The sequence below is a fragment of the Anguilla anguilla genome, chromosome 4 (assembly GCF_013347855.1).
Source record: "Anguilla anguilla isolate fAngAng1 chromosome 4, fAngAng1.pri, whole genome shotgun sequence".
NCBI lineage: Eukaryota > Metazoa > Chordata > Actinopteri > Anguilliformes > Anguillidae > Anguilla > Anguilla anguilla.
In genome coordinates this window covers 44,664,472-44,686,616 of record NC_049204.1, presented here as the reverse complement: position 1 = coordinate 44,686,616, position 22,145 = coordinate 44,664,472, and the positions used below count along the sequence as shown (strand labels likewise).

Below are 22,145 nucleotides of genomic sequence, written 5' to 3'. Positions count from 1 at the left end.
TGTAAATGTTTGTTTCTCTTTGCGCATAACGAGCGCAGTGATTGGGTGATGGGCTGCTTTTTGTCATAATTTGATGCCTGTTGGCATAATTAGCTGATTATAAATCCATCTGATTAGTGCGATTGCATACCGAGGGACTATAAAGCCGCTTTTCCACCGCATGGTACCGGCTCAACTCGACTCGACTCTACTCGCTTTTGGTACCAGGTACTTCATCTTCCACTGCAGATAGTACCCCCGTCAATGTAGCTGGTCGTCATAGCGATGCCGCATGGAACTGCCGTGACATCATCTTCAACGCGACACATACGGGAACAATGGAGGATATCGAAGGGATGGTGTACTTGATTCTCGGTATGTGGCTGTTTGTCACAGCAAGGAGACACATTTTGTTTCAGAAGCCTGTTGAAAAAAACAGAAGAGTTTGGGAAATCCTACATCAGAGCTCAGACGACAAGACGACTCTGGTTGCTCATTAGCATAAAAGGCGACGCAAGAGGGTAAGCTAACCTAGTGACGATTCTCCCTGATCAATCAGTGGTCTGCAGTGTTTTCACATCACCTTCTGGTATCACCTCAGCTCACTTGGAACCTCGACGGAGGTACCAGGTACCAGGTACTATCCACAACTTTTCCCCGATGGAAAACCAAAAAAGTCGAGTAGAGTCGAGTCGAGTTGAGCCGGTACCATGCGGTGGAAAAGCGGCATAAGCCAAGAAGTGCAGGGGTCTCTTGAGGGAGGCGGGACCCTAAACGTAGTGTGTATCTTGTGTATAGAATGGGCTGGCACTGTGTGCTGAGCTGGATAGGGCTGAGTACCATATTTGGGGGTGCAGAAGTAGGTGGGACAGGGGGGTTCCGTAGGTAATGTAGTGTAATGGTTAGATTAAGTTTAGAGTTAGAGTTTATAACTAGAAGTTGTAGGTTCAATTACCAGATGGGGCAGCATTCCCACATAAGGTATTTAACCTGAATTGCTTCAGTATGTACATTAATGGGTTTCATGTACATACATTCATTACTTTGTAAATCAATACGAGTAACAGTGTCTTTAAAATGGTTAAAGCTGTAAATCAGATTTCTCTATGCAGGAAAAACTGTAAATATGAGGGTGTGTGGGAGCAGCTGGCATGTACCAGACAAGCGGATGACGAGGTTGTCAGCAGGGCCAGGACATACCATATGTGGGGGTGCTTTCCCTGCAGCCATGGGGAGCCCTGCGGTTCTTATCATACTCATGGCAGTACAGGACTGCCTCCTCCTCCAGCATGCTGAAACGCTTGCGATACTCTTGGTCCAGGAAGGAGTTAGGTGACTCCGAGCCCTTGGTAACAGGGATGCTGCCATGGTGACGTGAAATGTCATCGCTGGGCAAGTTCCCCTTCTCATCCCTGCAGCAATGACAACAGTCAGGATCTCTGTCCCACTACAGGACACACATGATGCACAGGTAAATCTGCACAAGTAAGCATGCAGGGAAACTGAGCCACAACTACACGCACAGAAGAAAGGCTTCCAAATGCTCCTCTCCATAAAAGAAGTCTATCTGGTTCAAGAGAACACTGGTTCAATTTTAGAGCTATACAGTTGAAGCCAAAAGTTTACATATGCATGGGCTAAAGATATTCAAACTCAATTTTTCACAACTCCACACATTTCATGTTACCATACATTTCCTGTGTTAAGTCAATTCAGGTATCTACTTTATTTCCATGAGAAGTGATTTCAAAATAATAGCTAAGAGACAGATTTATTGCAGCTTTAATGTATTATATCAGATGTGGAGTGGGACAAAAGTTTACATACACTTTGTTAGTATTTGGTGGCATTGCCTTTTAATTGCTTAACTTCAATCAAACACTTGGGGTAGCCTTCCACATGCTTCTCACAATACTTTGCCAGAATTTTTTCCCATTCCTCCTGACAGAACTGGTGTAACTCAGTCAGGTTTGTGGGCCTCCTTACTCGGAAATGCTGTTTCAGTTCAGTCCACACATTTTCTATGGGATTCAGGTCAGGGCTTTGTGATGGCCACTCCAATACTTCCACTTTGTTGTCTTTAAGCCATTTTTTTTACAACTTTGTAGGGATGCTTAGGATTATTGTCCTGCCAGAAGACCCAGTTGCAACCAAGTTTTAACTTTCTAGCTGATGTCTTGAGGTGTTGCTTCAGTATTTCTAGATATTCACCCTTCCTCATGATGACATCTATTTTCGGAAGTGCACCAGTCCCTTTTCCAGCAAAACACCCCCACAACATAATGCTGCCACCCGCATGCTTCATAGTTGGGATGGTGTTCTTCGGATTAAAAGCCTCACCCTTTTTCCTCCATACATTGTGCTGATCATTAGGGCCAAAGAGTTCAATTTTTGTTTCATCTGACCAGAGAACATTCCAAAAGGTTAGGTCTTCCTCCTGGTGATCACTTACAAACTTCATTCTGATTTTTTTATGCCGGTCTTGGAGTAGGGACTTTGTCCTTGCATGACAGGCTTTCAGCCTATAGCCGCGTTTCCACCAAAAGTACCCAGAACTTTTAGTCCCGCAAAGATTAGGCAAATTAGCCCACTGACAAATGAAAAAGCGACGTTGTCGTCGGTCCATCTGTCCTATGATTTCTTCTGTAACCCCATACTACCACCGAAGTAGCCTACATTATTTTCTAATAACCGGGACAGCCCGGGGGGGGGTTTATTCCACTTATATACAACGGGTTACCAACAATGACTATATATGGTTACTTTTGTATTTATTGATTTTTATCGATACCTGAAATTGAAATATTCTTCCGCGGCCGTTTGGGCATATTTTACCGTTGTCAAGCAGAATTGTCGTTGGTATTTGGACTTGAACCGTTGTTATGCAACAAATATAGGATATAACAGGCCAATAGTCAGATTGTAACTGTTTTATATATCCTCTCAAACTCATTATGTTTTTATGCGAACATTCACTTTCATGTCTTGACATCCGAGGCGACAGAATGCATTCACATTCCACAAATAACTGGCAACAACAGCAGAAAACATGCACACGTCGTAAACAATTTGCTGTTGAATTGATTACTTTCTCTAATCGCAAAATGACAAGAATAGAACAAAAACTTTAAAAAATTTTATTTAAATTAGCAGTGGTACCGCCACCATTTGCTTTACTTCAAAGTTACTGCTAGCCCAGTAGCGAAGTGTGCCCTCCAGATGTGAACCATGCACCATAAATTAGTCCATAGTCTTCCTGGTCTTTTTGTGGAATTGAAGAATGGCAGAGTAAAATTATGGCAGTCGGGCTAACAACGAAAATCCGGAAGAAAATATTCAGCAACTGAGTTAAACCATTTGAATGTTTTGGTACGTAATATGCTGTCCCAGCACGAATGCTTAACATTTTATAAAACGAATACTAAAGCAAGAAAAGAACTGAAGAGCACACGTTATAATTCCAAGACGTTGGCAGGCTATAACCAAAAGTAGGCTACTGCGCCCCATAACATACAAGTTTGATTTCAAGTTATTATGAAAATAAATCGGTTTGCGGCTGCAGATTTTTAAAAATGGCGGTTGAAATAAAACACTGCTAGTAGTCGACCAATCAGAAATTTACAGCGCTTGCGCCCCACCCCAAAAGTTCCGGTACTTTTGGAAAGTACTACCCACCGAGCAGGGACTTTTTTGGGGGTAAAATAAAGTCCCTGGAACTTAATTTAGACCCTAGTTCCTGCGGTCGAAACCCACTGAGTTCCTCAAAAGGTTCCTAGTTCCGGGGTAAAGTTCCTGCGGTGGAAACGCGGCTTTTGTTTGTATTGATGTTCATGGTACCTTCAGTTGTTTGGAAATTTCTCCTAAGGAGGAACCAGACTTGTGGAGGTCCACAGTTTTTTTTCTGAGGTGTTGGCAGAGTTGCTTGGATTTTCCCATGGTATCAAGAGCAAAAAGGCAGTGGCTCTAAAGGTAGAGCCACAGGTGCCAATTAACAGCCACAGGTGCCGATTAACTTCCAATTAACTCCTAATTATGACAATTAGCCAATCAGAAGCTTCTAAAAAGTCATTTATCAATTTCTGGAATCTTCCAGACTGTTCAAAGAAACAGTCAACTTGGCATATATAAACTTTTGACCCACTGGAATTTTGATATAGTGAATTAAAGCTGAAATAAATCTGTCTCTAAAGCCCTATTCGCACAGGACTAGTATTACCTGGGGACCTCATGTGATTTAGAAATTACCCCCCCACGTCTGTGTTTCGTGCGGCGCATTCACACGGGATAAGCGAAGTCTGTATTTTACTCGAATTTACTGACATTATCCCCCCGGATATGATTGAAAATGTCAAGGCTCTGCTCTGTGTAACAGTAAAATACGACCCCAAATCATCGAGATGCCGATAATAACTAATATTATCACATTTGCGGTGGAATTTTTACAAATTACGGACATGGCAGATTCGCACGGGATTAAGATCACAGACGACCTCCGCAATTATTACAAGTTACTAGAGGTCCCCAGGTAATACTAGTCCCGTGCTGAACTGATAAAAAATAAAAAATAATAAAAAAATGTAATTACCTCTGATGTGAACTAAGTAGATGCCATAATTGACAAATGAAATGTATGGTAACATTTAATGTTGTTATGTTCCTGTTGTCATTTCACCTTTTAGTTGGTTATCTGTTTTTCTCCTGCACGATCTTTGTTTGTTTCCTCTAGCTCTCTCGCCCCCCAGCTGATCACTCTCACCTGTTCGGGTTGCATTCTCACGTAGTAGTTAATCAATCGCACTTCATTCACTTGTTCCCTGTTTGCATGTTCATTATCTCTCATTTCACTCACCTGGTTCACCTAGTATATATTCCCTGCTCTTCGGTGCCAGATTGTGCCTCTGTTTACAGTGCCTTTCCAGCATTTTTCGCTTGTCAGTTTGTCTCGTGCTTGATCTTGCCTGTTTTCCCGACCACCGATTTTTGCCTGCCGTCTTTGCTTTGTTGATCTCCTGTTTTGACCTTCACCTGTTTCTCGACTTTGATTTTGCCTTCTTTTTTTGTACTTTTGCCCTGGTGGATTTTCTGGTTTTGATCTTTTGTACAAACTGACTACGAGACTGCATGCTGTATTAAACTTCTATGGGAGTTTCGCCACTTTGCTGTCTGAGTCTGCATTTGGGTCCACCCAACTTCAACCCGTGACAAATGTGCTGAGTTGTGAAAAACTGAGTTTTAATATTTTTAGCCAAGGTGTATGTAAACATTTGGCCTCAACTGTAAATATATTTATATTGAAGTAAATATAAAATGACATTACAATAGGGATTTTCAAATTCTGTTCTTGGGAGCCACTGTGTATGCTGGTTTTCATTCCAACTGTAATTGCAACCTCAAGCATTTAATTGTAACAAGCAGTTAATTCTTAATTATATTCAAATATTTATTTTACATTATGGCAGAAATAGCTATGCATACCCTAAAGAATAAACATTGTACATTTACCTCCACGGATGTACAAAACTACGTATGCTATGAAAAATAAATGTCCCATTTAAAAAAAATAAAATAATTGGTACTCAACATGGGACTGATGAACATGTCCCATTCCCATCCGAATTTGAAATTTACAATTAGCTATTTGCAACCACAGCCAGGTTCATGCACAATTCCCACTGCCAGTTCAGGCGAGTGCTGACATCCACGTTTCTCCTCCAAAACACGTGGTGTCCCCAGGCTGCTTCTTTTCACATCACAGCCCACAGCCTAGCTTGCATAGATTGGTGCCTTTCATATGCAGCTTTCTCTCCATTGGTGCTCATTTGACAAGTGGGGGTCGCTTTGAAGCATGGACCCCTCTCAATTGCACTTCACTGATTATGCCACCCAGCAGCCCTAATCAGATCTACTTCAGTCATTTTTTAATGTGTTTTATGGTAATTATTCCTCTAGAAGGAGGTTATATTTTTTCAATGTATCAAATTATAGATTGGCTGGTGGACTCAGTGGGGTCAATCGGTTGATGAAAGTGTACACCTTGTTCACTGAAAATAAACCAAAACCAGACCAAAAATTAAGCAAATACCAACAAGTTAAATCTACATTGTGTTTATACGTTTAAAGCAAAAATGTGGAAGAATTCAAACATGTTTTCAATTACTTTAAAGGCATACTGTGCATGATTTTATTTTGCCTTACTGTGGTCCTGCATTCTCTCCTCCTCCATTTTGAACCCTGCCCACTCACCCCCAAGTTCCCGGCCAAGTCACAGACATGCAAATTAATTAGAAACTACCGGTAAATTCCTCAGCACCATAAACATGTACAAATAATTTGAATTTGAAGTCGGACATTTCAGTTAAAAAAACTGGATGTCAGGCAACCCTAGTTGGTTTGCTAGAGGTAACATTACTTACAGGTACAACAGCATCTAACTACAAGCTAACTCTGCATCCTTTTTCATCCCCTTGGCAAACTTCAGCTAACACTATCAAGGAGCAATTCCAAGGTTAGCTCTAGTTCTTGAAAAAGCACTTTCAGCTTGTCTTTTTGCTTCGCTGTATCTGAGCCATTACAGCAGCTAGCTAGCTAGCAAAAAACAATTTGCTGCTCTGTAGCCACACCCACCCTTCCCCACACATAAAAAAGTGCCATGCCCAGAAATGTCTCAAACACATTTTAGAATACAAATACAGCAAAAGGTGCACAAATTCGGCAAAAGTGCATCGTAGATATGCCTTGTCATGGTTATTTTATAATATTACCATGGTAAAAATCCTGCATAGTATACCGTTAACTATAACAAGGAATTGCCTGAAACAAAACCCAGCATGCAAACTGAGTCCCCAGAAAACAACTGCATTACAGCATTGTTAAAACCCCAGTCATATGTTTATGTTTACATTTGTTACTTTTGCGTGTGTTTCTTTGAGCGGTTGTCATCTAATTGGTAGTTTCCGTATCCGGTTGCTCGGCTTGAGAAAGCCACTGTTTGCCACCTACCAGCGGAGACTAGCTCTTTGAACTCATGATTGGTGTGTTGTGTATAGTGATTGCTTTGTCTGACTTTGGGTATTCAATCCTATCTTTGTTTGACTCTGATTCCCGTCTAGCCCTCATGGTTTGTCTGCTGATTAGATCTTGTGTATGACCATCGACTCCGAATCTCGCCTTAGCCCTTCTAGTTTGTTGCCTCTGTGATTTTGTGTTTCTGACCATTCGCTCTCGTATTCGATTCCAATTCTCGCCTAGCCCCTCTGCTTTGTTTGCTGATTGGATTTTGTGTTTGACTGTATGCACGTTTTTGACCTCAACATACGTTTTACCCTCTGAACGATGTATAGTGCTCCGGTTAGTTAGTGTGCTCCCAGCTGGACTAAAAATCCTTCCATCGGGACATGAGTCAATTTTGTTTCATTATTTTTCCTTTACTGTTTTTGAAGCTACTCTGAGTGGAGATCTATCCCTCCGTACGCTATTCGGGCCTTTAGTTTCTGACTATCAGCTAACTGTCCAAAGTTCAGAGTTCAAAGTGCCTAGTGACCTTCAAAGACTAGCCAGCATTCAGTTAGATTCGGAAAGGCAGATAGGGACCGGAGTTACTGATCGGTTTGCAGTACGTTTCCCTACCCATTTCCCTTATCATTTATCCTGTTATGGTCTGATCCTAGACCAGGTCGTATCACAATACACTGATGAATAACTGCACAGGCATACTGCACAATACACAACTAAACTATAGCTTAATTATTATATCAACATGTAAACTAGTATTGGTACAGATGCACTGTAACACAAAAAAACAAAAGGGTAAATTACGGTAGTCTAAGGTTTTATACCTAGGTGTGTAGGGCTCTGATGGGGGAGGCGGGATGTAGAGTTCCTGCAGAGCAGAGCTGTCCCGCTTAGATGGAGTGCTGATGGTACTGGTGGGTGTGGCTGCACCGCTGGTGGGGGTCCTGGGAATAATGGGCTGAGGGGACAGATGGAAGAATGAGTTGAAAAGTGTTGTTCCTTTGATTGCGAGAGCTGGGACCACCTGTTACATGCATTCTGAGCTCAATATGCCTGTATATCTGTTTCTCTTTCTTCACCTCATACTTCCACACACACACAGACGATACTCCAAGGGCATTAATGACAGTTCATCACAGTGAAGCTTCTTAAAACTGCTGGGACCGAATGAAACTCCTCTACAGGAGATAGGGCCCAGAGAAACCAGATAAAAATCAATCAGAGATGCCCTGTGGCTGGGAGTTCAGGAGTACACACATATGCACACTACACATATGAATACAAATACGTACACTTGACCGTGCATGGCTGAATATACAGTATATTCATGCTTTTGCACACACTTTCACACGTATGCATGTGCTGATGAAGTGTTCTGGTTCTGTATTTCCTTTGCACATTGACAATAATAGATGGATTTGTTAATGTGTGGAATTTAATGATACAGGCCAGGATTGGCCTCACTCCCACCTTATTCAGTCTGTATTGTTCACTTCTGGTGACAATCGCGCAGTTAACGAAGATAAATACAGGACCTCCGCACTGTAACATCGCAGTTACATTAGGATGTTGATAGAAAATGATGTACAGAGGGTATTTTCTCCCATAAGAATTGATGGGGTTGCATTTCCAGGTGTTTCTATACGTCCTCTTGGGGCAGATAATGACCATTTAATACCATAAGAATCAATAGGAACACTAACCTAACCTAATTTCCTAATAGAGTACATAACAACATAAGGGTGGGACTGATTTGATGTAAAGCAATAATAAATATCTTCATGAGGTAAGTGTGAAAAGACAGACACTGGGTCAACAAAGAGTGAGGAGCTCCTGTACCTAAGAACTGGCCATAAATGCAAGAATTAAGAAGTTGCTTAATAGCCTAAAGTCTGTTATACATTGTGAGAAACATTCCTTCTATGTATTGACTGAGCAGGGAGTAATCACCTTCTATATTCGATGGCTTGGCCCTTGCACATACATCATCTCAGTTAAAAGCATGGTTGGCTTCAGATGTGCTGTCAGATGGAGTGGGGTCAAGTTACAAGCAGGAGAGGATGAGAAATCACTTTTGGTTGAGCAGTTATGGCTATGGGATTAGTCTGACTTAATGCTGTGTTAGTAGGTTGTGCGGTTTAGCAGCTCTTGTTGCGGCACTGCAGGCAGGCAATAGCAGAAGTGAGAATGGCTTGTGGGAAGAGCTGCTAATCTTCCTACCTGAAGGGCAAGGGGCTTCCATCTCATGTTCTTAAGTAAGGCTGGGGCGGAGGTGAGTGTGCTCTGTGGCCGCTTTTTCAGAGTTAGCATCACACCACTGGGGTCTCCACGCAGAGAGTTTACCAAGTTTCTCAACTGCCAGCCCACCTACAGCAACCAACAAACACAGAGTCAAACACACACGTGCCCACACATAAACACAGTAACAGTACAGTAACCAACAAACTCAACACGCATACACACAAATACCCACAGTAACCAACAAACAATGCATACATTTTCAAGCAAACAAGCACAGACACATGCATAAACACAGTAATCAACAAACTGAACAGATATACACACAAACAGTTAACCTCCCCCCCCCACACACACGTATACCTTCAGACTCAACACACATGCACACATAAACATACAGCTACCAACACACACACACACACACACACACAAAAAATGCACATACACACATGCATGCCTAGAGTAATCAACAGATTGAACACACAAACACCTACAGTAACAAACACACCACACAGACACGCACGCACACACACAATTAGAATAGCCAATAAACACAGCTATAACATACATTTTCCACATACATTTTCCATGTGAAAAAAGTATACTATGCATACTTTATATAAACGTTAAGTATACTTATATACTTATTATACTCTAGCGGTCAGAGGTTTAAACCCAACACAAAATGAACCACTGTCTGTCACAAATCTTTGCATGTAAGCTATTAATTAAAAATCGATACAGTGTTTTTGAGAATCGATACAGTATCACAAAACATAATATCGCGATACTCAAGTGTATCGATATTTTCTTACACCCCTAGAGTGCCCATGCATTATAAGAACACGAAGTAACAACAAAGATCACAGAGACATACAGAAGCAATTATCACACAGGCATACACACACACATACCCATGCACACAAACAGTAAAAGAATGCATGCACGCTTACACACCTGTACATATAAATAATACAAAGTACGTAAATGGACATACATGTCTGCAAACACAAAGAGTACACAGACACACACAAACACACTGAGATGGGCTGGATGCGGGGACGTGATCAGGGTTATGGAGCTCATACTCTCTTGGGAAAATTCATTCAAAAGCCATGTGTGTTGAAGATGTCAAACATGTGGTAAATATTTTACAGATTTTTCTGTTATTGCCACTTTCACACAGGTGACAGTGTACAGAAGTGGAATCTGAAGTGCTGAGCTTCCTGTGAGAGTGTTAACCTGTATCTCTGTACTAGGCAAATACTTTGTGTTTGCTCTGTCGAAAGAGAGGATTCTGGCCGTTTTGTATAGTTTTTTCATTGGATTTAATTCCCAGCATGTGTTGGTTGTGAGGCATTCATGCCAGCTTATTATAGACTGCATAGAAATTCTCCTTAGGTATAATGTGCACTTGGTCTCTTTTTTAGGAGGATGAAAACCCACCATATTCATTCATTCCTTGTGAAATCTGTGGTGCCCTGTACAGGTGTGAATCAGAACCAGGCCAAAGGAATGTTCAGACAGATAGAGACATACAGACAAAGGAGCGATGGGAACGCCATGTCCTGCAGGTTTCACTGCTCCCTTTTGAAAAATACAGGTGATCTACAGAACAGGCCAAAAGTATTAGGTCGCCTGTAGGTAAAAAAAAAAAAAAAAATTTTTAAACTTTAGGTAGAGAATAATTCAGTTAATATATGAATAACAAAACCAAAGCACTTTTTTTTCAATTTCAACCAACAATAACACAGAAAGATGACATACCTGGAAATAGCCTATAATGGTGTGGGGGTGTTGGAGAACCAGAAGCGACTAATATAGGGGAACGAAAAGCTAACGCTACCGGAAGCGTTTAACCACAAAGTCCCGAAGGACAAAGGGAAAGGGAACACCCACAAGTAAAACACAAAACAAATAAGATCCTAGGGAGAGTAACTCCCGCACACAAAGGATCGTAAACAAGAACCAAAAAAACACGGAGTAAAAAGCCACTCCGAAGGACCACCTTGTCCAGCCGTAAAACTGGCTTGTGAAACCAAAAGCGACCCGTAAAAACCAGGGCGAAAAAAGAAGAGGACCAGTGGTACAGAGGCGAAGCTCTGGTACCAAACCCAAAACTGGTCTTAAAAGAAAATAGACAACTGAGTAGCAAAACTTACTCAGCGAAAATAAAACCCTGAGACGCAGCTCAGAAAAAACGCAAACAAAATACATACCAGGGACAACGTCCCAATACCCACCGGCTTACACGAGCTCAAAAGAAAAGTATGAATACCCTTAAGGCATCAGAATGCGCTCACAGCGCTAAGAGACTGTATCGCCTTAACCGAGGACACGGAACCAACAACAACACAATTCTGTAAGTCGTCCAACGAGCACCTATACCAATGTCGTACCGGCTTTGTGATAATGAGGTTTTACACAGAAGCGCAGATGGGTGTTCTGTCAGTGCTTATAAAGGCACCTCCCCAGGTGAAAATAATAGAGAAATCAGACACCTGGAACAAATTAAGAAATTCTCAAAGGCCAGGTGCCTTCTAGTGGCAGCACAAGGCCACTACACCCCAGAACCATGACATAGCCTCCTTTGGCTTCAATTTCAATTCAATTCATCATTAAATTAACTATTGAAAGTCTATTCAAGTCTATCCAAGTGGGAAGTGGAGTGGTGGAATGGAGGTGGAGGGGTAATTAAATTGAGTGAAATCATATCTATTTAAAGTTTTTTAAAACCCCATGTTGCCTAATACCTTTTAGCCTGCAGTGCAAGTAAAATAGGCACTAAAGTTGCAGAAAATATAGCAAAGAAGGAGTTTGGCTTAGATGTGCGGGGCCAAGTAAACATTGTGGCAAGGTTATTTGCAGCGAGAAATATTTGGCCCTGTTCAGACCTGTACTTTGTATCCAGATATATCCAGGTTGTGTCTAGATTCAGTCAAGACGGATGTCAGTTCACACCTAGCATCAGAATGCGTCTCCACATGCGTCTCAAGTGACCACTTGTGATCGGATCTCACTTCCCCGCTGAATATGAAAATAAACACGTACGTCATTTCCGTTTGCAAAGACCAAATGCGTTGTTGTTTTTAACCGGCGGGAGGCAGCAATGCACTACCTGTGCCTAGTCTGCTGGAAATTAAAAGAAGAAGTTTGCAAAGACTTTGGTGCACGAGCAAAATCAAAACAAAAACAGACTGGGTCTATTCCTTGGAGTGTTCCAGGCAAACCAAATCGCTGAAGATGTTTGACGCACTCTATGTGCTTTAAGAAATTTTAAAACGTTGTGGACAAAGTCAGCTTACGCGATTTAAGAACCAACCAAAATGATACAGTTCTATCCGCTTCTGTTTTGCTCCAGAAAACGATGTCAGATAGGTCTATCAGCAAACATATGGCTTAGCTATGTCCAGAAGTCCTCAATAATAATAGTATTTTTCAAGAAATTACTAAAAATTGTTGACAACGTTTCTTTAGGCGCAGCGTCTTTTACTGCTGCCACAGAGTGAATGCTTAAGTGAATGATAACATGATAACATTGCGATGATAACATTTTTGGTTACGCTGACCTATAAAACGCTATTCCAAAAGAAAAATTAGACAAGTTATACATCGTTAGAAAGCTTATACTCTCACCTACTGAATAAATGAATTGTCAGCCAAGCCAGACTGTACTAAAAGGGTGACAATGCCGTAAATAACATGGGTGGTGTTATGCACAGCTATTTTGGAAGGTACCCAGGCATCACAAATGCCTGTATATTTCACAAACGGTTTGTCCAAGACAATATATGACCACCCAGTCTCAAAAGGGACATCTCAATGCGTAAAAACCAATGGTAAGTTGTATATTTATTCAATATTTAGTCCATATATTGACTGTAGAATGACATGGCATCATTTTTTTAAACTTTGTCTCGTTCATTTCGTTATTCAGTGTGGCTTCTTGTTGTTTCACACTTTAATATGACACCGTTGGTGCACAAATGAGTACATACTTCCACTTACGCAGAGGACGTCAGTTGACTAGGCGGTCCTTCAATGCGGCCCAGGACACATGTGTACACACTGCTAAAAGAATGTGGCCATATGAGACCCAGACCACCTCCGAATGTGGTCTGAGTGATCGGATCTCAATGCATCCTCAATGGGTCTTGGGTGCATTCACACGTAGTTAGAGCTGTCCACTTGTGATCGGATCACCCAAGATACATTGTAATGCCAGGTCTGAACCTTTGTCTACTGCCTCTTGATCTTCCTGTTAACATTACTGCCCATCAGCTGGACCCTTCTGAGCGTGTATTGAACATTGCACCTGGAAATCTTAAACTTCTTTGCAATTTCTCACTGCGAATAACCTTGCCACAACATGTTTACTTGGCCCTGCACATCTATGCCTAACGCCTTCTTCTTTGCCATATTTCTTACAGCTTTAACCCTCTGGGGTCGAGAGGTTGGCCGGCGGAGCTCGGCAAGATTAAATGAACTTTTGTTTCTATTTGGATGATTAACTTCACGAGTTGTTATCATACAGACGCAACAAAAACATTGACAGAAACCTTAGAATCACGACTTTCCAATGCGCCCATTGACAAATGATATGAATTGTTTTAAAAGTTCTAAATTTGATTAATTAAACCACGTATGCTTCGTTAATCCTTACTCATTACTATGTGAATTTCGCTCATCAGGAAGTCCGCCCAAATCGCATTCACATGTTAACGACGTTATAACTACTCTCCATAGAAGGAGAGTAGGGGAGGGGCGATGCGAGATCCATGTGAGAAATGCCAAGCCCGCGAAAGCAGGATAGAATGTCAAAGTGTAGCCTAATTCACTTCTTTTGAGGTAAACATTTCGTTTAATTTTGGAAAATGGTCCGTCCAGAAGCCGACATTGATGAAGAGCGGTGCCATTTCGAACAGCGAACTGATCCAGCTGAGGATCAACTTCATGAGTCAGTATATTTCTTATGATCATATTGGTAAATATGTGTACTGGATTGCAATCTCTGTGTTTGTATGAATACCCAGCAATATGCGTGTTTGTAAATTCCCACACTATGAACGATTCAAACTATTGCATCTCAGAATTATAGGCTAGGCTCTCTGCGTCTGGTTGTGTGTTAGAAGTAGCAGGTATACTGTATTTTTTTCAATCATATTGGTAATAAATAGCCCGTGGCGTGGCTAGGATTCTAAAACTGATGTCCTCGCACAATCGATATTAGCATACTGTAAGTAAATTCGGGAAATAGCAATATAATAACCACTTAGCTAAACAGACCTAGCCTACTTCAGATTGAGGAATTGTTATTGATGAGTTGCGTGTAGTTGAGCTGGAATATCAATGTTTATTTAGTTTAGCTAATGTTGTTTCGTTGATAGCTTGCATTATTTGTAAATGTGTGCTGTATTACATTCTCTGTGTGTTTGTAGGAATATTCACTAATATGCGCGCTTGTAAATTCCCACACTACGAACGATTCTAACCATTGCTTCTCAAAATTATAGGCTACCTCTCTGCGTCTGGTTGTGTTTGTTTGGTTCTTTGTTTGTATATGATGTAGCCATGTCACATTTCCTAAGTTTTGTTTTCATTAGTTAGTGGTTTGCCCCTTTTTTATAAAGCACATTTATTTTTCACCTGTTGAAGGAAATGTGCTATATAAATAAAGTTTGATTTGATGTCACATTTCCTAACAATTTTGTTTTTATCATATTTACAGAGATGCTCATCAGGAAACACGGCCTAGTTCACCACTAGCTAAGAGGCCACACAAGCGTTGCAAGAGTACACCAGTCTCATCTCATCTTCCATGTGTATAGTTTGCTTCAATAAATGTTCTGAAAATCAAAAGATGTCTTTGTTTCTGTCTTCTAAATGGCTCACTGAGTCTTTGTCTTAGTGGTGGGGAGGCATGCGGCCAGGTGTGAATAGCTTACTTAGCTGGCAGGTCGTCCTACCCAATGCATATTCATTACAGAAAGGCCATTTGCCCTCCCATTCTCACCTGGTGTTGAAAAATAGTAGTCACAACACTAACCTTTAGCAATTTATTTTATATTTCTCATTGGATTTGCTAAAATATTTTGTCATCTTTTGATACCCAAGACCTTGATGAACACATTTCAGTGACCAAAAATCTTAGTCACAATTGTTTAGTGTGTTTTATTACAACATTCCTGTGCATGTTCAAAACTACTGTTTACAGTTTGTGTGTTTTTAGAGCAATTTGCAATCCACATATGATTATGACCTACTTACTGCTGCCATATTATTGTAGCTGAGTTTGTGCTGAAAACAGAGACATGAAACACTTTGGAATCACTGCATATAAAGTTGATGAAATTTACACAAATGTCAGAGCATGGCACAATCACCATTTTACCCTTAGACCCCAGAGGGTTAATGCCCATTTTGCACTACAGGCCAATGGTATTATAAGGTAGATAAGATTCACTCTATTTAATTACCCATCCACCTCCCTTCCCATCTCCCATTTGCAAAATGACTGGATAGACTTCCAATAATTTGTCTAATTTTAATTAAAGCCAAGGGAGGCTATTTTGAGGAAAGTCATATCTTACATCATTTTTAAGTAAAACAAATCTTTTGTGTTATTGTGGGTAGAAATTGAAAAAAAAGTTTATACTTTGGTTTGTTATTTAATAAATGTGCATATGTTAACTGAATCCTGCTCTACTTAACGTTTTTTTTTAAACCACAGGTGGCTTAATTCAGCTCCAGTGCAAAATTAAGCACAAGGGCAGTACTGAAACCCCGCAGAGCATTGACAAAGGGTCCGATAACAGTTTACCCACAGAGTGAAGCTTCATTAAGATTTCCTAGAAGTGCATTGGAGCAATTGTTTCAGTGACCACTCAAAGCTTTTGTTGGTCTCACACTTTTAATCCAGGCTGAAAGCACAGGCTCAAAAGGGTTAGACACTTGAGAGAATGTAGTGGAATCATCTCTTGCCATTTAATCTGGGATCCTGCTTACAGCAGCTCACAATCTGGGAGAACTGCTCCTTGGACCATCACTCTCCATCAAGATAATGAAGTTCCCTCAAACAAAAGCTTCCAGTCACAAAGCCTCTGTTACTAACACTCACGCCAACCACTTTGGAATCCAGTCACAGTGGCTAGGCTGTTTTAAACACATTAGAGGTAATTTTAAAACAATCGATTAGAGAAAGATTTATTTCAGCTTTAATTCATAATATCAAAGTTCCAGTGGGTCAAAAGTTTACGTACACCAAGTTGACTGTCTCTTTAAACAGTCTGGAAGATTCCAGAAATTGATGTAATGACTTTTTAGAAGCTTCTGATTGGCCAGTTGTCATAATTAGGAGTTAATTGGGAGTTAATTGGCTCCTGTGTCTGTGTTTAAGGGCCTACCTTTAGAGCCACTGCCTTTTTCCCCTTGATATCTTGGGAAAATCCAAGCAACTCAACCAAGACCTGAGAAAAAGAATAGTGGACTTCCACAAGTCTGGTTCCTCCTTAGGAGCAATTTCAAAACAACTGAAGGTACCACGAGCATCTGTACAAACAATTGTATGAAAATATAAAAATCTTGGGACCACACAGATGACACTGCATCGTTCAGGAAGGAGGCACAAATTAACTCCCAGGGCTGAACAAACTTTGGCCCGACAGGTTCAACTGAACCCAAAGACAACAATAAAGGAACTGGTGAAGTAGTTGGAGGCATCCAGGTACCAAAATATTTACATCCACCAGTAAGAGGATCTCACATTGCCATGGCCTGAAAGGCTGTCGTGCAAGGAAGAAGCCCCTACTCCAAGCATAAAAAAGCCAGAATGAAGTTTGCAGGTGATCACCAGGACAAAGACCAAGCTTTTTGGAAGAGTATTTTCTGGTCAGATGAAACAAAAATGGAACTGTTTGGCCATAGTGATCAGTGCTATGTATGGAGAAAAAAGGGTGAGGCTTTTAATCCGAAGAACACCAACAAGGAACTCAAAACACTAGAAGAAAAACAAGAAACAAGAAAACAAGCAGGGGAACTCGAAACACTTAGCGAGGGCAGAACACAGGCAGATACACAAGGCAGGCAGAACACAAGAACACAAGTCAGGCAGAATATAGGTCAGGCAGAATACAGGCAGGGCAGAACACAAGCGGAACACACACAAGGAACCAGCACCCGAGTCAGGGAAACAAAGAACTTAAATAAACCAGACAATAACCAGACACAGGTGAACTCAATACATGATCAGACCAGAGAGGGAAGGGATAACGAGACAACCAAAAAACAATAATTGAATAATTGAAAACAATAATACAATTAAACACAAGGAAAAGCAATGAGGGAAAAAAACAGAACTACAAAACTGAAGTTTAAACTACAGTTACAGTGGGGTGGCTCGGTTTGAAAGCTCACCAGTTACATCTGTTGGTTAAAATGTGAACGCACTATAGGAGAACAGCAGGTCTGAGATCAGTGTTCTTTACCCTCATTGTGTGTAGAGTGACGTTCAACACTTGATGCTTCCAACTATCACAAGCTAACGGTACCTAGCAAGCCACCATTTCTTTAGTAGGCCAACTAACCTTGTTACAAACTGTGTTGTCACTTCTCGTCGGTAAGTACATTCTTTTTATATTAACTCAAGCATTGTGTAGGTAACGTTAAACTAGTAGCATAAATGTAATGTTCGATACATTCTAACCTTACATGACTTATTAATCGCCATAGAAATAACGACTTCACTTGTTTATTAATAACGTTAGCTTGATGACATTGATGTGCACGACAACGTCATCATTTAGCTAACTTAGCTAGCTAGCCAAACAGTCAGTAACACAGATACATAGATATTTTGTTGTTGTTGAAATGTGCCCAGCATTCCAAGACTGTACATTGTTGTAAGATTCAGTAGCCAATCAGTAGGCAGTGTTGTGCATATTCCGCTCTTACAGCTCGTTTCCAGCCCAAACCACTGCAAAGAGAGCAAACTTTTTTTTTTGTCATTGACATTTCCTTCTGACATCTACGACGGCAATCGCAACCACAACATTTATTTCGCCTTTTTGTATAGCTATTTCCATGGATAAAATCGCATATATTATTATTTTTTATTGGTAAAAACATTTACTTCATATCCAGGGAGATAGCCAACTACTTGCATGTTACATGAAATGTGTAGCCATTTAGTAATACGATCTCATTTCAAGCTGGAAAATAACCCGTTAATCCAGAGAAATTGCTGAGTTGTCTTAGAATCTTTATCGCAACAGAATCAAGGCTGGCAGCCCGGATAAAATTTGTTGTGAGAGCTCGCCGTCCAGAACAAACACCTGAGAGAAGCTGCCTGCGTGCATGCCTCCCCCAAGGCGTTACGTCATTGTTTTGCAATGCGCAGCTGTCGTAAAAACATGCTGGCTTCGATAAGCGGAATCGATAAGCTCGGAGGCATACGATTCCAATGAATACGACAACTTGGAACTGGTTCTTGATTTCCATCTTCTATTTAAATGTGCCCAGCATTACAAGGCTTGTTGTAAGATTCAGTAGCCAATCAGGACTTGAATACACGGTTTTGTAGAGTGCAAAAACTTTGATATTATTTTATTTTATTTCTTTTGTTGTTGTTGAAAAGACAGCATTCCAAGACTGTACATTGTTGTCAAATTCTTTGTAAGACTCTGCTATGCTGTAAATAGCTGTTGATTTTTTTTAAATTGAAAGTTGAATAAATGACTTATTCATAAAAACATTCACATTATGTAGTCATCTCCAGTCAGCTTTTAGCACTGACTTAATGTAGGGCCCTATGGAATCTGTGTTATAGCTTTTTTAAATTCTCAATTCCATGATTCCGTCCGTGATTCTTTTATCACATACAGGGCCCTACCTTAATGCTGCCATCTGTCGCTATCCTGCTCCAGGCCCCCATCAAAAAAGACACTTGGCCGCCAGGCTGCCGGCCCCCGGCCCCCGTTAAAAGATACTTGCCACTGGGCCTAACAACTTTTCTGGGGGAAACCCTGCACCAGTTCTGTCAGGAGGAATGGGCAAAAAATCCAGCAAAGTATTGTGAGGAGATTGTGAAAGGCTACCCCAAGCGTTTGATTCAAGTTAAGCAATTAAAAGGCAATGCCACCAAATACTAACAAAGTGTCTGTAAACTTTTGACCTATTGAAAATCTGATACAGTACATAAAAGCTGAAATAAATCTGTATTTTTAAATGACCTCTTATGGAGATAAAGTAGATACCCTAATTGACTTAACACAGGAAGTGTATGGTAACATGAAATATATGGAGTTACGAAAAATAGAGTTTAGCCTAGGTGTATGTAAACTTTTGGCCTCAACTGTGCTATGCACAAAAGTGACTTCCATTGATCTCCGTATATACACACACACACACACGCACACACACGCTCCCTAAGGCTGTGTGCTCAGCAGTGCAGGGGAAGAGGAAAAATGATGGAAGAAAGCAGAGATACATACTACAGTCTGGTGGTTCACTTGGATCACCTCATCCCCTGCATGAATCTTCTTACATTGGTCAGCTGGGGACTGGACACATTAAAAATGCACTCATCAGAGGGTTAACACACACACACAAACACACACACACAAATGCATAAATAGACACAATACATAAATTAGAGGTGAAACACACATATATGGTTACCCCCAAAGTTTAGTATAGTAAAGTATAGATCAGCAAAAAAAGCTGTATAAAATACAACAGGTAATAAGCTATATTATATGCTCAAAAAAGGAAATTTTTATTATTTTATACCAATTCAATTGCTCAGAGAAAATGTTTCTTTTATAACATGTAAAACTATTATTTCCAAAAAAATTGGTGTCAAAATTATTTGAAATTTTTTTTGCTTTGTGCACCAAGTATAACCCTACCGAGTGATCTTCTATTGGGTTTTATGAGATCAGAGAATGTATTGGGGAAATATTTGACTGGTACTCCATAAAGAATCAATTTCTAAGACATTTACATTCATCATTCTCTGCTTTTGGAGTGCCCTCTTCAATTAAGATCACACATTTCTAGACTGAAGCCTGGAGGCTGATATGGCTATTGCAAAACAGGCCATTGCAATGTAATAACTTTGTCTTCTTTAATATAATAACTACCAAGTAATGTAATACAAACCTTGCATGGTTAACATAATAACTTTTGCCGGTTAATGTAATAACTTATTAGATTAACCCATGGTTACTACATTGTAACAACTTTTTTGATGAATAATGTTTACAAATTCTTTGACAAATAATACTTCAACCTTGTAATAATCTGCCAGAATAATGTCTATATGTCTGATTTCATATCTAATTAATGCCAGGTACCATTCCTGTGGTAGCCAAGGGTGGTCCAGCGGCCAAGGCCCTGGTTAATCGTAAACAGAGAAACGCAAAACCAAAAGCTGTTTTGCAAACCTACAAACGGCTTTGAATCATTAATGTTACAACCACAAACCACAACATTTGTGTTTTCAGAGTTGTAAAACCTGATTTGCGTCTTTTTGTGGTTGGAAACAATGGTTTGTGCTTGTAATTTGAACATGGAATTGCAAACTTGGGTCGCATTCAATTCAAAGCCATTTGTTGGTTTACATAACAGATTTTGGGTTTGTATGACAGTTTGGTTGAAAACCGCATTCTGCAAACAGGTGAAGTGACTTGTAAATTGAGAACTGAAAGCATAGTGATTTGTAATTGTAAAATGAGACTTGTATTTGCAAAACGTGACAATCACAAAATTATATGTACGAAACAGCTTTTGGCTTTGTACATCTCTATTTTACAAATCTTACAATGTTAAGTTTATATAGGCTATGATTTATTTTCAGGAAAATTTAGTTTCTGCCGGAGCTTTGTACACATGGTGATCCCAAAGCTTAAGACTATTCTTCGCCAATCCCATGTACAGTAATGTATTGCATGTACCGAGTGCAACCAGGATGACCAGTTCTAATTGTGGGAGGAACAAAAAAATTTGACATAGCCCTATGAGTCACTTCAACTAATCTTTAACGTTCCTAATTTAATATGGAGCGAAAACATATGTACATTGCCTCCGACGCACTTACACACTACACTGCTTCCCTCTTCTAATTGCTGGCTAATCGAAAGCTATCGTATTGACAAAACTTGTTGAATTTAAAGTGTTATTTAAAATAGCTCTCTTATTAAAACTAGCTTGATTTATAAGCTAGCTGCTTGATTTATGCTTCAGGAAACCACAGAAAGGGGCAGGCATTGTCCATTAAAAGGCTATAAGCCAATCAGGAACTAATAATATATTTCAATCAAATTACTGATCATTTTTCAATCAAACTCTCTCACATATACTACTATTCGCTCTCACACAAACTATCATTCAATCTCACAAAGATACAATTATTCTCACAAATACTACTATTCTCTCTCACACAGACTACCATCCTCTCATAGATACTACCAGGGGTTAAATTGGGGGTGGACGCGGGTGGACGGCCTTTGGTAAATAAATAAATAATTTTGAACGGCAGTTTTACAAATAACTATGACATGTAATTTCATCTATGGAACATTTTAAAGAAACATAAATAAACAGCCGCAACGAATGCCAGCTATTATTAACGACAACTTTGATTGCTTGAGCAAAATCAGCAGGTTGCTGGTCAGCAGCTAAGCTAGGATTGAATATTTCCCACATACATAACGTTTTATTCAAGCGGTGACTGGTGAGCTGAAAATTGGTGGGGCGCAAAACTTTCCTTTTCAATTTGACAGTTTAAGAAAGATGGATAAAGGAGGAAGAAAGGGAGGACAAAAGAGGAGGATGACTGAGTATTTTCGTGAGTAAAAACATTCTCAGCATTAATGACACTCAATAAACTTGAAATATTTTATGTAAAAGCATGCATCAAT

The 22,145-nt window shown here is 40.2% G+C and overlaps 1 protein-coding gene across 8 annotated transcripts in view; it reads right to left on the bottom strand.

Moving 5' to 3' along the window:
- Nucleotides 1-22,145, bottom strand: part of cnksr2a (connector enhancer of kinase suppressor of Ras 2a) — a 357,881-nt gene that overhangs the window by 180,970 nt on the left and 154,766 nt on the right. For 5 of the 8 annotated variants that reach the window (XR_004764907.1, XM_035414896.1, XM_035414899.1 and 2 more), the window contains exons 8-11: nucleotides 19,716-19,784; nucleotides 9,211-9,357; nucleotides 7,815-7,948; nucleotides 1,180-1,391 (exon numbers count right to left, since the gene is read on the bottom strand). Coding sequence is in view for 7 of the 8 variants with exons in the window: in XM_035414896.1 (XP_035270787.1) it covers nucleotides 1,180-1,391; nucleotides 7,815-7,948; nucleotides 9,211-9,357; nucleotides 19,716-19,784 (562 nt within the window). In the remaining variant the exon portion in view is untranslated. The remainder of the gene's footprint in view (nucleotides 1-1,179; nucleotides 1,392-7,814; nucleotides 7,949-9,210; nucleotides 9,358-19,715; nucleotides 19,785-22,145) is intronic. The other 3 variants (XM_035414897.1, XM_035414898.1, XM_035414895.1) reach the window with 2 other exon arrangements.